The sequence below is a fragment of the Pieris napi genome, chromosome Z, assembly GCF_905475465.1.
Source record: "Pieris napi chromosome Z, ilPieNapi1.2, whole genome shotgun sequence".
Lineage (NCBI taxonomy): Eukaryota > Metazoa > Arthropoda > Insecta > Lepidoptera > Pieridae > Pieris > Pieris napi.
In genome coordinates, this window is record NC_062259.1 from 215738 (window position 1) to 232052 (window position 16315).

Sequence of the window (16315 nt, forward strand, 5' to 3'; positions counted from 1 at the left end):
CAACTCTCAGCAATGTTGTTTTGATTGTACAATAAATTGAACAAATTATTTAAAAACATGTTTTTTTACTTTCCTTATGCATATTATTTTTTGGTGTTTTTATACTTAGTTTATTTATAGATAAATAATAATAAAAAATAAACTAAATATATAAAAATATGGTCTGAACTAAAAACTTGACAATCTTGAAGCCCTACAGTGAAACCCTATCACAAGTAGTCAGCACCAAGAGACCAAAGGTAACCGGGGCCCTACGGGTAGTATTTTATAGTTTATCATCATATTTATCATATTGAAAGATATATATATAGTTATATATAAGGGAAAAATTGGAAATCTAAATAATACAAGTAATTTAATGAATTCACTTTAATATGATTAAATGTAGACACTCGGAGAAACTTTTTGTTGAAACATAAAACTGAATTTTCATACAACAAAGATATGTTCCGAGTGTGGTATGTGTATGAAGACGGTGTTATTATTTTGTTTCTGTCCTCTCGAAGGGATAAAATGGGTGGTCCAGCCATTTGTATTGAGGTATTGTTCTGTAGTTTTTGTCATAGCTTTTAAGTAACTGTTTATCCTCTTCGGAGAGTGAAAAGTCAAATATATCAACGTTCTGTTCGATGCGAGACTTTGTTAGGGATTTCGGGAGGGGGACCACGCCCAACTCCACCTGCAAAAAGAAGGCTATCATTTTGCCAACCGCGACAAGTGTGGCTTAACCTTTATAATTGTTAAATCTGCAATATATCTACGACTAATTTATTTCAACAAATTTCTCGTATCCAGTTTTAAACCAAAATAAATGTCGCTTAACATGAATTATCACTTGCACTATTTGACCTATGTTAAGTGTAAAGTCCGGTAAGTGCTGCATTATCTGCGACACTTACCTGTCCTGTGCCGACTGTCCCTTAACTAATCGTACTTACCAAATATCTCAACACAACTTGCGGCACAGTCTTGTTATATCTCGTCGCCATGGCAACCATCGCGGGATCATCTACCCGTGGTGGAGGAGAGGTTTCTTTCGCCTTCGAGGGAAAAATGGAGCCGAACGGGGTATAGGCCATAACTGCTATGTTATTTTGCTTGCAATAATTTAGAAGAGCTGGTTGTTGGAGGTTGAGATTCAACTAAAAATGAATATAATAAAATTAATTGCAGCTCACTTCTAGAAAAATTGCCCCTCCCTATTCCTGCCTACCAGACTCGTATCCTGCTTTGTTTTACGTTCCTCACATCAACACCAACTATGCCAAAAAACAGTTTTGTAACGCGCAGCCCGGACTTACGACCACTATTTAAGCCTTGACTTGTTTAAGCTAATATCACCTGCATCATGAGTACACCTCACATACACATCACGTAAATACTCTCACTTTTACACCACCACACAACACAGGCCAATTAGGTATTATTTAAACTTAGCTAAATGTATTTAATACGTTTTGTTGATTTTTTCCTTTTGTAAATATTATGTAATTGTATTCCATCTTTGGCTATAACTTAGTACTTATAATTGTTTTTTGTTATAATTTACGTTAGCTGTAGGATTACGAAATAAATAAATAAATGTGTGGTATTATTAGCATAATATTTTTTTGCACTAAAATGTACAAACAACGATTAATAACATCGTTCGAATAAAAAATTACGCGTTTTACCGCGTTCGAGTTGTCAAATAGACAACGCACGATTTAACGAGCTATAACTCAATACCTCAACTTGTAAAGCTACTGGCTTCTCGAGTCCATTCTCCAGGATCCTATCAATCATCTGCTGGTTGAAGTTGGAAACCCCGATAGATCTCGTGAGACCTGCGTTCTTCGCATCTATAAGACCACGCCATGTTTCCAAATAATCAGTCGAGTCATAGGATCCGTTTTGCTGAAATCAAAATAGAGAAAATCGAATCTCGTTAAACAATTAGAGATAAAAATACATTCAATTATTGATAATTAATATGTAAATCAAATGTTTTTACAAATATGTTTTTGTGGAAAGGTCGTGAATATTATACATTAGACCAGTATTCCATTAATTAATATTCTAGTTTTCGGCCAAAGGCTTTGTAATGGAAGATCTTTAAACACTTCTTTCCTATCCTTCTCCTTGTATGAATACTTACGAATTGTCCCACAGGCCAATGTATCAAATATAGATCCACGTAAGTAGTTTGGAGGTTCTCTAATGATTGTCTTAACGCTGGTATGACTGATGATCGGGCGTGCTTGTCGTTCCATAACTGAAATTATATGTTTCACAGCCTATTATATACGTATATATATACATGTATTGAGGGGGGAGGGGGGATGCCCAAAAAGGGCTGTCGTCGCATGGCCACCGTATGCTCTTTTTTTCGTATCGTCGTCGTATCTCCTAGAAAAGTCTATTCCACAGTTCGCTAGTTAGCAAAAGAAAATGTCTTGAGAAGGTTAAGATAATGCGGATGAACTTTGAGGTCAATACAACCCAAAAAAGCTCTTCAGAACACTCGCAGTAGACTTTGTAGAATACGCATAGAGACGAAATGTCCCTGCGTAGAGAATCAAGCCGATCAGTACTACGTTGGAGATTGACAATTTAACAAGCCCTTCCCTGTATTTGGTTAAAAGGAAGAAATCGTTAGCTAAATCTCGACTCGGACTAGGACTCCTTTCGAATTCAAATCTCGTATTAAATCCTAATTCAGATATAAATACACTCAATTTTGCTATTAATACATTCAGAAGTTTAAATAGTTACCTTCGTTGTAATAAAAACATCTTCCCGTTTAAATTTCTTCAGGGCTCGCCCAACCTGCTGTTCTACTTTGTAAATCCACGCCGTGTCTACATGTGTGTAGCCCGCCTCTATCGCCCAAGTCACTGCCTTCTCCACGTCGTCGGTAGAAGGCTCCACGCGTGAAAAATAATTACTATATAATTGGCTACAAATATACTGTATCTACAATATTATTTACGGTAATAATAATAGTTAAAATTGAATAATTGATAAATAGAAAATTGAAACAAATATTAAAAGTTTGGCCCCTGTTTGAGTCTCAATTGCAGACCACACAAGGTTGGGGGCAGTGGGGCTTAGGGAAGCCGGTCAATGCCTCGCCAAACACTGGACCTTTTGGACCTGAATCACTTCGCATTGTTCGCTTCGCTTTCCTTCGCTTGGGAGTGCCCATATGTAGTTCTGTATAAGTGTCCCTGTTGGTAAGAAGTCAGCCTTGGACACCAAGAACCCTACTGTCAAAAGAGTGCAGGTCGTATTTCTGGCCACGCCAACGCCAACGACATCATACGACTCTTGCCTCCGTCAATGTTACAATTTCATATGCGTAGAAAATTTTTATTGACATGATCAGGCTGATCTGACACATGTTTGGGCATTATTAGCATTATCGTTTCGTCTATAATTAATAAACAGTAGACTGTAGAGGATTTGAGCAGACATAAAACTTAAAAATCAGTATCTATGGGGTAGCATAGCAATGTTCCATATGTTGGTATGTTACTAAAAAGGTAGGCTTATTACAATCATATTAAGGCGATCGAAGTTCGCGCGGGTAACTAGGTAATAAAAAATAAATCAGTTGCGCTACAACCTTTTTAGGTCTGTGATATCTGTATCTGTTTCATGATCATTTTTCTTATAGGCAAGTAGCTAGCCTCCTGTGCCTGACACACGCCGTCGTGTCGGGTGTAAACACGATTCCTCACGATGTTTTCCTTTAAACGACGTTATAGACAGTCCACTGGTGCACAACCGGGGTTCTACGACCTCAGGGGTGAGAGTCGCACGCTGAAGCCACTAAGCTAACACTACTATGCAGCTAGTTAATAATGAAATTGAAAGGATGTGGACTCTTAACAAAGTATCAATAGTCAACAGTTAGACCTCCACAAAGCGTCGTCCTACATTAGGAAACCTGTGCTTGGCTTAGGCCCTTGCGTGACACTGTACCAGGATCACAAATAGTTCTTGAGTAAACAGTTACAAAAAACAAAATAATTCCAGGGAATGAACAGCTAAGGCTACAGATGTTATAATAAAAATAAATATAACTTAAGTGGAAATGGGCGGGGCACATGGTAAGAGGAACAGATAAATGTAGCAAGTACTAAGTGCGAAATAGAGGGAGACATTTAAGAAGGTGTAAAGACCAAGGAAACAGCTGATGCATGCAGAGTAGACGGCGGGATTTGGAGAAGGCCTAAAAAGAGCACACAGACACCTAAAGAGAATATGATAGAAATATGTGTTTGTGTGTGTACCTTGGTATTATTTCCAAGCCATGTACCCAGGGCTATAGCTGGCATTCTAAAACCATCATTCATTTTATATGTAGGTACCACTGCGCCGTGCTGAAACAAAATTTAAAACTTAATAAAACAATATTCTCACTGAAGTTTTCTTCTGGTTTTGTCTCCATCGTATTTACATCAGGCGTGCCTGACCGTTTGTTGTTCTTTAGAATTGTTACGCCATGGCTATCAAACTATTTAACCACCTTCCCAGAACTTATCACTGACGTGTAATGCTTTCGAGGGGGAGGTAATTCGATTTTCGAGGGATGCCTTATAGGGAGAGTATTTAGACCATAAGTTATAATTAAGATAATTATGAAATTTACATGCCCATTTCTATATGGCTGATTGTGAGGTTTTTTTATAATTAAGCTTTGAGAAAACCACCGCCTCAAACCTCTGATCCTACCAGGACTCCGTCTGTTACCTTAGGTCTCTTGATGCAGACATCCCGTGTTATATATTCATTATTTATGTGTTAGGGTGCAGCTTGCTTAAAATATACTACATATTATATAGAAACTCTTGACATTTATCTTATATATAAAATTCTCGTGTCACAATGTTAGTTACCATACTCCTCCGAAACGGCTTGACCGATTTTTATCAAATTTTATATGCATATTCCGTAGGTCTGAGAATCGGCTACTATTTATTTTTCATACCCCTGAGTGATAAGGGGTGTCCAGTGTCCACCCAATATTTTATTTTATTTTTTGGATATTTTTTTTTATGATACAACATACAAAAATACATACAACCCTTCATTTTCACCCCTATACGATCAACCCCTATTTATAATTATAGTAGATAGTTATTTTTATTGAACTAAAAAAATCTTTCCTAGAAATAATATTAATGGCAAAACGACGTTTGCCGGGCTAGTTACATATAAATTTCACAGTTTATAAAAATTGGCAGTCAAGCTATAACAACGTCTTTTGTCCAATTGTATAAAATAAAGAATTTATAAGAAAAGCTTACCGCACACAAAATCAAACACAAAATCAACAACATCTTGCTTTGAAATCAGCTCGCGTCTGACCTGTTGATAAACTCGTTTTAGTAACTTGTTCATTTACAAACATGCCTTTGTTATATAACTTGATTGAGTGGTGTACATTTGTATTTGTACTATTATATATTTTTTTTATTAAAACCTAAACATAACAATTAAATATACATTATGTACAATTGTACCTACATATTAATAAAAATAATAATTAAAAATTTATAAATGGAAAATCAAAACACATTTAAAAATGTTCCTTGTGTACCTTTAATGCTGGATTTCCTCGCTAAATTTCGATACTTATTCGTTGAGTGAGAAAAGCACCAGCTATCTACTAGGCGCCAACTTAAATCTTTAATTAGCTTGTGCACTTGAACCCCACGGCCCAAGGTTTATTAGGGTTTTATCTATGAAATTGGAGATTTGTATGAAAGTTTTGGTAATTTTTAAATTATAGCCAATCAAAGTACTGCCCCTATAACTACTTACTTACTTTAATTCAGTTTATCCCTTTAATGTTTTATTCCTAAAAAATATTGTTGATTTAAATCACTGAGTTTTGAAAGGAAATATATAGCGGTTTTAATGAGTCTAATGACAAAATTTTAATGACTTACTTACAGTACTAAGCCAATACGATAATGTCGAAAAAAATAACTAATTGCTGGTGAGCAACCCAAGTGTTCTTCACTCAGTTTTCTACCTAGGGTTATCTTTGTTGACGTTGAGACGTTGCTACTGAATACTGTCTCCGCTCTCGACATCTTTATATGTTTGCAGAGTACACAGTAGCGATATTGAGTATCATATGTATTTAATGGCAGCGGCCTGATTGGATGTCTTTGATCCATTGGAGGATGGAACGGGCTTTGGTATCCCGAAAGCTGGCGCAGCCGCTGAGCAGACGGCAAAAATAAAAGAGTATTTCATCCAAGTACGATTCTTTTCCCTTCTTGTTCCACTCTTGGGTCGTTGGGGTTAAGTGTACATCTAATTAAAGATTTAAAGATTATTATTATTACTGTGTAGGTTAAGAATATTGTAAAAACTGTATATTTGTGTGTGAATAAATATATATTATACTAAATAAAATATCATTTATTCATTAAAAAATAGTTCTCGAACCTCATAAAACGAGAAGAACAAGTTCTTCCCAATTTTTTAAGCTCCAACACCGCAGATACCTAGGTAACACTGAAAATGTTTAAAAAATGAAAAAACGGCTTAATGTAGAAAGTTGCCAACACTTATTGTTTTTCGAAGTAATCTCCGTTCCTCTCTACACATCGTCGCATTCGATGTAACCACTGAGAAAAGCAGTGGGCCCATTCTTGCTTAGGGGTCTCTTCTATTGAACTTATCTAACATTTGGCGACACCAGTCCATGCGAAGGTGTTTCTGGTCATCGGTTAAAGTAATCCATCTGGTACAAAGATTCCTTACGCCTTACTGTTCGTGTAATATTTTTTGAACTTGAGACCAATGCCTAGGCTTGCCCGTATCTGCTGATAGGTCACTCTTTTATCTTACTCTATCATGCGTCGCACAGCACTGATGATATCAGATTGCTACGTCCACGCTTAAACTAGTTAAACCAACTGTAAATAGTGGCACGAGATGGGGCTTCATTAAGAAATGCTTATCCCAGCCGATCATAGCTTTGTTGTTGAGTAAGCCCACAACGAAAGTCATAATAAATCATTTACCGAAAATTTTCTGGCGTTAGGTTCATTTTCACGTATAACAAGAGTTTTAGATTTGCCTCCAATTCACAAAAACAAATGACAAATGAATGCAATATACTACATTAGGTTACCAAAGAGTTCTAAAATTGAAATTCAAAAAAGTTTTCATTAGCAATGTTTCTAACTGGCCAATTCTAAACATTTTCACGTAACCCACGTATTATAACTGAAAAACATGTTTTACCGATTAGATATAATATTTAAAGTTTAAAGTTTCCATCAAAGCTTTTTCAAGGTGAACCAGTGCCATAGATTAAAGAATGCGTAGAACTAACCGTTAATATTTTAGTTAATTTTGTTGTTGAAAAGTCTTTTATAAAGAATATTCGTAGACATTGTTATTTAGAATGAAACTGTTCTTGATCATCATGGGGTTAATGGGCAGAAGATTCATCTGATACCTAATACCGTCGCCCATGGACACTGATACTTCTAGAAGGCTTGAAAGTGCGTTGTCAGCCTTTTATAATTAATAAATACTTTAGTGCGCAGCTGGGTTGCTGGTGGTATACAAAAAGTGCCATAGAAACCCCTACTTATGGAAGTAAGAGGTGGTAGATGTATAGACCAAAAGGCAGGAGGCTCACTTGATGTTAAGTGATACCCCCCATGGACTTCGCACACAGGACCCCACCAGGACGCCTATCAACACCCGCAACACCAGGAGATTTGGAAGCGGTTTTTAATACTAGGTTTCTGTTAAAAGAGCAGTATTAGCCTAGTGGCTTCAGTGTGCGACTTACATCTCTGAGGTCGTAGAACCCGCTGTGTACCAAAGAACTTTCAGGAAAACAACGTGAAGTATCAGGCCTTAGACCCGACACGACGGCGTGTGTAAGCACAGGAGACTGATCACCTACTATTAGATTGACAAATGAGACAGAATCGAGGCCCAGACCTAAAGAGGCGCCACTGATTTATTTTCTGTTAAACCGTATAAATCCAAATCTATTACATGTTATTCTTTGACAAAATATTCATCAGAGGTCAGTGTATTCACTGTATTGTAACTCATTTGTTTGAATGGTCGTGTAATATGTTGTATTTAATTTTATTATTGTGTTTGCGAAGTGTTCTTTGTGTGGTAAGTTATTTTGACTGACTATAACGATTTGTTTTTTATTCACTCTCTGTTCCACTCGCATTAAATGGGTAGGGAACGTTCTTCGAAGGCCCCTAAGTCGTATCGGTTTGGAAATACCTCTACTGCCAGTAAAGTCTTTAAAAGTTTGGCGTTATATTGTATATATATATTTCTATATAGAGAATAGCTAAGTTACATAACCTGTCTCGTCTCATAGAGTTTCTTAAAAATGTTCAATTTTATTTATTCAAATATTTACATATCATTAATTAAAGAACAATCAAAACAATAACTAACCTTAAAATATAATAACTAAAATATATTATTAAGGAGTCCCTTTAGGCAAGGTTCCGAAGATACCGGCAGCGTTTCCCCTTTGAATAGCTAGACTAATTCTTTGTCCGAGGTAGCTGCCAGCTCTTCGGTCCGAACCCGTATTACAGCTGAAAAGATAGTCATAAGTCAATTTGCAATTTATGTCGTCCCAGCTCCTCTGTGAATTTAGAGAAAATGGAAAATTTTGACCTGGGCTTGCAATTAAGAAAGCGTTTCTAGCTTCTTCCAAGCCAGCAATCTCAAAGTTTGAAGAGATGCCCTTAAAATTTTAATTATGAGATTTGCTGAACTATGGACAGGAAGGATAGAAAGGCTGGTTTTTATATTATTTTTTAATTTAGATCAAACGCGTATTTGACGTAATAATAGCATTTTTTTCATATCTAAATGGTTCTAGTCGTCTCTAGCAGACAGTCTGCTTATAAATTATTTAAAAAATCATTGGCGCTACAACCTTTTTTAGGACTGGGCTTCAGATTTCTGTATGTGTTTCATGATCATGTGTCAGGAGGCTGATCACCTACTTGCCTATAAGTAGGTGATCAGCTTAGCAAGGCTACGTTAGGGTCTAAAGGCACGATACCTCCGTACGTATGTTTTCCGTACGAGCGAATGTTAAATGCGCATTAAAAGTCCATTGGTGGACAGCCTGGGTTCTACGACCTCAGGGATGAGAGCCATTAAGCCAACACTGCTCAATTTCACTTGTCCACAAGTTTTTATTATATTTTATCTGCAATAAATGCAGCTCTCTTGAAAAGGTTTTTTAGTTTATACATATAAATAAATAAATAAATAAATTTTTAAACTATGTTTAAGGCGACCGGCTCTCCAGGTCTGGCTCCAGCGGTTAGGCTGAACGATGGGAATCTTATGCCCACATTTGGACTTGGCACCTGGCTTGGTGTGACTCCAGAAGTAAGTTACAGATATACATAATAAGTTTTTGACACACGAAAGCCATGCTTAAAGCTGCCACGGCAAAGTATAGCTCCCGTCTGTCAAATAAATCCTGTGTGCCTGCTTTGTAAGTTTTGGATTTTTGTTAAAACCATTTGGAATAAAAAACATCGACAAACTTAGTTTAGGACCGGTTTCAGGTTGCTAACAAATTCATGGCACACGTTCGGGCGAGCATTCAAAAAAGTACTTCTTAAAAGTAATCGTTATTACGAATTTTAATCATATTCTTTCTAGATTTATTGAAGTGAAACTTCTTTATCGGGGTTGGAAAAAAATGTAGTGTAACATTTTTTCGTTACGCGTCACATTTTTCCGTTACGCGCCATCTTTTTGAAGTGAAACTTCTTTATCCACGTATGGGAGAAATTTTGTAGCAAATCGTCACGTTTTTTGGTTACGCGCCATGTTGCTTTTTGAAGTCAAACTTCTTTATCGGCGTTGGAATGAAACTTCTTTATCGACGTATGGGAGAAATTTTGTAGCAAATCGTCACGTTTTTCGGTTACCCGCGAATTTGCTTTTTGAAGTCAAACTTCTTTATCGGCGTTGGAAAAAAATTTACCGTCACATTTTTCGGTTACGCGCCATCTTTTTCTTGTCCATACCACGGTTGATCCGAAGAGATTCGAAGCCATTAATAACAAAAATATATAATAACGATAACAATGATAGTAATAATTCTATTACAATTAATGAAATTCTATAATAATCTTCGTAGTAATAAGGTAAAATGAAATATTTGTATTCATGTCTATGATAATAAAAGCCTTTTGTTAAACTGTATCTAATTTAACGCATTTCTGTAAAGTTGCATATAGTAGATCATTTTTCGAAAAATAAGATCATAAAGAAGTTTCACTTCTTACGTGTGTACACCTAGTACACGCACAATTTTTTATTATTAATTCATCAGTGTTGTGCATATGTAAAACGCGATATCAAAAGTATGCCATAGAAATAAATCCCATTTACAATTTATTTATTACCGGCTCTCTATACCACCCATAAAGAAAGAGGTGTCATTGTGGACAGACTCCAGACTGCAACCACGTCGCTAGGCGCTAGTTTTCGAAAGTGGGGCTTTCAATCCCGAGAAGAGCGTCGCAGTTTCTCTTTGCCAGGGGCAACTCCGATGCTCTCGCTCAATCTCGGGAAAAATTTCGCCTCAAAAAAGAGGTAACTATACGGGAAAGGATGGCATTACGTGGCAAAGGTCCGTCAAATACCTAGGAGTCACGCTCGATAGCGACATGTACTGCCGTTCGCAAGAAGGCCTCTTTTGTCCCGCCTCTATTTCCTCCTGAAATTGTATTCGTTTTTACAACAAACTCCCAAGCGAAATTAGAGAATTATCACTGAATAAATTCAAAGCCCTCGTTAAACGTAAGTTAATCAATAAAGCTTTTTATAAATTCGACGAATATAATAAATGATCCTAATCCTTGGGATCGATTTGCTCCAGTTCAAACAATTTGTATGACTCAAAACTTAGCGATTAAAAAGAGTGGCGGAAACTTTCTTGCCAGTTCTTCTTGCCCGCTCTACGCCCTTGACTTGCGAACTGGTTGTAAATGTAAAATTTAAATTAATTTAACTTCTTTTCTGACGTTCATAAGTGTACTTGTACGTATATGAATAACGTTATTTTGACTTTGAGTTTTGACTTTGAGCTACGCTCTCCTAAACATTCCGAGCAGACCTAAAGGGCCTTAAGGCCAACAGAGGGGTCACAGGCGCAAACTTAAACCTTAAATGAACCCTACGGGCCAAGACTTATATTATTTATTTTTTGACAGGGGCTACTAGCTGAAGTGCAAGATGACTCCATAGAGAAGGCTGTTGAAGACGCCATAGATGTTGGATACCGACACATAGACACTGCTGCTCTCTACAACACAGAGCCACAGGTATAGACTGGATAATTGTACTAAAATATACATATATTAGAAATGTATTAAACTATAATTTTGCTTGAACATACGAAAAAACCGTAGAGCAAGTGGACTGTGAAATGTGTGTAAAAATTCATATCTATTAAATATCTGTAGAATAAAATATGTAGTGTATGTAATAGATCCCTAAGCCCTACAGATGTAAATACCCAATACCCAAACCACCAAGAGACAGGAAACAGATGGAGTCTTATAGGTAGGATGAAAGTTTCAAGGTCGGAGTATTCTAAAATTTAGAATAACCACGTGACATACATTATACAAAAAGAAATGTATAAATAATTTCACTACTCTAAGATGCGGCCCTTGTCCGGGAGAAGGCGTCCAACGTTTTCTACACAATTTTTTTCTTCCTCTAACTTGTAAATAATCATTATTAAAAAGTATACGTCAGTGACACATAACGGTCACAGATTAGTGGAATCGAGCAAATTAATTACTGTCTTCTAGTTTAATTTCTTCGGAGACTGTTTTTGATCGAAATATATTTGTGTAATTAAAGAATTAACACTGGAGCGAAGCCATCTTGTGTTCCGCGTTAATTTACATTTAAATAAATGATTTTTTCTTTTATCTCTTTCTGTCTAGATATCTGTGTGACCTTTTTTGGCAAAGGCTCCCCAAATCCGGCCATTCCAGTACTGTGCCACTCTCTGCCATGCTGTTTCCTTGATCTATCCAGTTTCTTAATTGTCTTTTGTTTTGTTTATTGGACACCAGATTAGTACTTGCTTCACTTTTCTGTTCCTCTTGCCCATTACCCCATTATTTCATTTCTTTTCGGTTTTTTAAAGCTTGTAAAAGCCAGTTTAAAAACGAATTTAGCGTTAAACGCTTTAAAATTTAAATCTAAATAACGCATCTGCGTAAATGATATTAAACGAAACGTCATTTGAAACATATTTAGAGAATTTGATATTTCCGTTACATGACCATACAATTACCATACAATGACCGCCAAAACAAACTCACCCATCCGTGCGCTGAACTTTAGATAATTAACGACCATCACACATGTTAAGGTTTGCCAGGAGGCCCACCTGATGTTAAATACCGCCCATAACACTCACATTGCCAGAAAGTAAGTGCGTTGCCGGCCTTTGAAGAATTGGTACGTTTTTGAAGGACCCTTAGTCGAATTTGTTCGGAAATAATTTAATGAGCTGGTTCCACATAGTGACGGACAAACACCTACGGCTGATAATAATCCACCTTGACACCTGTTCCACAACACAGCGCTTTTTAAGGCAATTTCTGCCACACCACCTCTTTGTGGAACCAGCTGCCTGTAGGGGTATTACCGAACTGACTTAGGAGAGCGTATCATTCCCTGAAAGGTGGGAAACACACCCCTGGGGTTGAAGCTGTCCATGGGCGGCTGTTATCGCTTCATTCAAAGTGCGTTTCGCTTCCGGTTTCGGCCTGCTTTTTGCCTCCTGACCCATGAAAAAGATTATGCGTTTAAAAGCTCAGAGACCTCATCATACTGAATATGAAGAGGCAACTATTTAGGGGTTAATCCAGCTCGCTGGCGCATCCACACCTGCACAACCAAACATTGAAGACGCACACAAGAGAAATATGTAAAGAGCTATATATTTTTATTTGCAGGTTGGTCGAGGTATTCATAAGAAAATAGCGGACGGTGCCCTCACAAGGGAGGAGATTTTTGTCACTACGAAGGTATGTTATAACTATTGTAGCTGTTAAGAGGCTGGAGGCTTGATCTCTCCTGCCTCGTTCCAACACCGTACGAGTCGTGTTAATTTATCAGCATCACCTTGATGGTTGGACCTCTTCAACAGTCCGCACTCTCTCTTGCGAACTGGTGAACTGAGGAATCGACTCCCGGTGTTTCCCTGGAAGGCCGCACCGCACCTACTAATGGGTGTCCATGGGCTGCAATGACTGCCAACGTTTGCCACACCACCTCTCTCTCTCTAAACACTCAGTCACTAGAGTTTCGGAATTTAAAGGCTATATTATTATTATTACAATGCATTTATTATAATAATTATTATTTATAAAAATAATAAATGATTCTAGATACTTTTACACTTAAACACACTTCTATCATCTCATTCTTTTTAAATATCAGTGTGCCATTTGGGCTGCTCCAAATCCCTCATTTGCCTGCACTGTGCCACTCTCCTTCTATTTCCTTGATATATCCACCTTCTGAATTCTCTTCGTGCCTTGGGCATAACCAATTCCAGAAGTATCTGATTGTCATTGTAACATGTGTGATGTGAGAGAGAGAGAGAGAAAATAAAATAAATAAAAATAGTTGTTATTGAGTTTAGGAGATGAAAATAACCTACCTAATAGTAAAATCGACACAAAAATCGAATAAAATAACTTTTGGAGGTCACATTCGCATAAGGCCAGAGTACTTTTGGGGACCTTGGCTTGGGTTAGATAAGGGTAAAAAACAATAACTTGTAACATTTAAGTTCCTATAATAACTAATAATAAGTAATCAAGACACATGGAAAAAATATTATGTATTTAAGAGAAGGCAAAACGAAGTGGGCACGCCAAGTAAAAAGATGGGCAGATGGTCTTCCGGAGAGATGGAACAGGCTAGCTCATAGAGCAGAATGGATTAAAATATCCTATATATAGGCCTATCAGAAGACCTGACCAGTTTGCTAAAAAACTAAATTGTTTTCCTACCAATTAATTGGTTTATTCGCAATGACCTCCATCGGGACCTTAATGACGTCTCCAAAATAATTAAAATGATTGCCGGAGCCCTCGAACTATCTCCTATCAAGTGAATGTCGAGGCTATTCAACTTGACACCAAGGGCCTAGTTAGGCAATTAAAAAGACAAAACCATTCCAATAAGTGTTAGTGCTCGTTGGTCTCAAGTGCTAAGTGGTAAGTAAAAAGGAAACCAGAGAGAATTTATTTAAAAAATATTTCAGCTCTGGAACGACCAGCATGCAAAGGAAAAAGTGGTGCCAGCTTTGAAGCACTCGCTTCAGCAGCTCAATATGAGCTATGTGGACCTGTATCTCATACATTTCCCGGTTGGAACTATTGTAAGTATCACCTTTGACTAAAATAAATTAGCTTTAAAAATAATACTTTCTCTCTCTTCAGTCGGTAGCTCATGTCTGATCGTAGTGGTCAGAAAGGAAACATCTAGACTATTTGTTTCTACCGGTTTCTGTCCAGCGCCTCTTATATCAGTGTATAGTTTTTAGGACGATATGTCTTTCTTCATCGGTCCATCTGGTTGGTGAACGGCTGCGTGATCTTTTGCCTTCTGTGTTACCAACGACGATTGGTTTCTCCAAGTTCTTATCACCTCTGCGTCGTCTTTGTGTGGTCGAAAAATTTATTATAACGACTCCAAGTCTTCGTCAACCGCTCTCTTCACCGTATACTGAGTATCTACGGCTCGAGTAGATCTCTAACGAGGCTATACACGCCGAAGAGATTCCAAATATACCCCCAATCAGGCGCTTGATTGGAACCTACAAGGAAAGCGGAAGCGTAGCCGTCCCAAAAAAGACTGGCGTCGTACAGTTGCAGATGAGGCAAAGAAAGCCAGAAAGACTTAGAGCCAGGTGAAATATGAGGCTCAAGCCTGAACACAATTGAGACTCACTGTGGACCTTCTCTGCCCCATCACAGGAGTTATAGGACATTAAGTCATGTAATTATTATATATCTTTCGACATTATCGTATTGCAAAGCCAATACTGTTACGATAATGTCTGTATTTTTGTAAAAAAAACAAATGTTATTGTACTCTAGTATTCGTTATCCAAGTCCTGTTGTTACAGAGCAAATTTACACCAGATTTAACGGACTACCTGGAGACGTGGTATGGAATGATTGAAGCCCAGAAACAGGGACTCACGAGGTCTATCGGAGTCTCCAATTTCAATCAAGATATGATCGAGAGACTCGTCAGAGAGACTAGTGTTGTTCCGGCAGTCTTACAAGTCGAGGTATATATATAGGAGTTCCTTTTTTTTTAAATTTAACAGGAGGCTCGACTGATGTTAAGTGAAACCGCCGCTTTTTGTACATTTTGCGTACAAAAATTTATCTATTTCTTTCGGCTTTCTGTGCCTACTAACCTTAATTCAGGAAATGGATTCAGGAATATACTCATATCATCATATATCATGGATTCATACTAGTTATTAACCTTCACAGATACATCTAAACCTTCAACAACCATCACTTCTGGAGTTCTGTCGCCAGCGTGGTATAGCTGTTATGGGTTATACGCCATTCGGGCCCCTATTCCCCGGTAAAGCCAGCCCAGGTGCCCCTCCGCCGCGCGTCGACGATCCTGCCCTGGTTGAAATGGCTCGGAAGTATAAGAAAACTGTACCCCAAGTTGTATTAAGATATCTGGTGAGCTGAACACGGTGTTTTGCTGCATTCTTTGATAATATATATTTCATAGAAAAGTAGGTGTTCAGCCTTCTGTGCCTGACACATGTCTAAGGCATGCCTTACGATGTTTTCCTTCATACGAGCGAGTGTTAAATGCGCACAAAGGAAGTCCATGGACAGCCAGTTCTACAACCTCAAGGATGCGTGAGTGATGAGTTTAGTCTGTGATAAGCTAGAATACTCTGGCTATATAGAAGAGAAAACCTAGTATTTATAATGTATAAATCGCTTTTTCAGTATGAACTGGGTGTGGTACCAATACCGAAGTCAGTGAAACGTTCCCGCATACAACAGAACATCGAGATATTCGACTTCGCAATAGAGGAGGCGGATAAGCGACTCCTGCGCAGCTACGACGCGAACTATCGCCTAACATCTATGCCGTTTTGGAAGAACCATCCTTACTACCCATTTCACTCCTAAAATGCGTTTTTAATTAAATAAAGCGTTTACAAAACAATTTATTCTCTGTTTTTAAAGCTTGCGACCAC

At 37.6% G+C, this 16315-nt stretch overlaps 2 protein-coding genes across 2 annotated transcripts; one reads left to right on the forward strand and one right to left on the reverse strand.

The window, feature by feature from the left end:
• Nucleotides 1-351: 351 nt before the first annotated feature.
• Nucleotides 352-5410, reverse strand: LOC125062319 (aldo-keto reductase AKR2E4-like). The gene is made up of 7 exons (XM_047668148.1): nucleotides 5295-5410; nucleotides 4278-4367; nucleotides 2755-2904; nucleotides 2138-2254; nucleotides 1729-1896; nucleotides 939-1142; nucleotides 352-679 (listed from the first exon to the last, which is right to left on the reverse strand). Exons 1-7 carry the CDS (start codon nucleotides 5325-5327, stop codon nucleotides 482-484), a joined length of 960 nt encoding a protein of 319 aa, XP_047524104.1. The 5' UTR covers nucleotides 5328-5410; the 3' UTR covers nucleotides 352-481.
• Nucleotides 5411-8018: 2608 nt separating this feature from the next.
• Nucleotides 8019-16284, forward strand: LOC125062770 (aldo-keto reductase AKR2E4-like). Its single transcript, XM_047668916.1, has 8 exons — nucleotides 8019-8151; nucleotides 9307-9405; nucleotides 11247-11357; nucleotides 13014-13085; nucleotides 14333-14449; nucleotides 15200-15367; nucleotides 15579-15782; nucleotides 16062-16284. Exons 1-8 carry the CDS (start codon nucleotides 8023-8025, stop codon nucleotides 16245-16247), a joined length of 1086 nt encoding a protein of 361 aa, XP_047524872.1. The 5' UTR covers nucleotides 8019-8022; the 3' UTR covers nucleotides 16248-16284.
• Nucleotides 16285-16315: the final 31 nt, after the last annotated feature.

What these genes read in the sequence shown, in the direction of transcription:
- LOC125062770 (XM_047668916.1), top strand. Translation starts at nt 8,023, where the DNA reads ATGTTATTCTTTGACAAAATATTCATCAGAGGTCAGTGTATTCACTGT. An exon ending in GGCTTGGTGTGACTCCAGAA is followed by an intron (nt 9,406 to 11,246) that starts GTAAGTTACAGA and finishes ATTTTTTGACAG; the next exon opens with GGGCTACTAGCTGAAGTGCA. An exon ending in TCTACAACACAGAGCCACAG is followed by an intron (nt 11,358 to 13,013) that starts GTATAGACTGGA and finishes TTTTATTTGCAG; the next exon opens with GTTGGTCGAGGTATTCATAA.
- LOC125062319 (XM_047668148.1), bottom strand. Translation starts at nt 5,327, where the DNA reads ATGTTGTTGATTTTGTGTTTGATTTTGTGTGCG. An exon ending in TGTGTTTGATTTTGTGTGCG is followed by an intron (nt 4,368 to 5,294) that starts GTAAGCTTTTCT and finishes ATTTTGTTTCAG; the next exon opens with CACGGCGCAGTGGTACCTAC. An exon ending in ATGTTTTTATTACAACGAAG is followed by an intron (nt 2,255 to 2,754) that starts GTAACTATTTAA and finishes ATATAATTTCAG; the next exon opens with TTATGGAACGACAAGCACGC.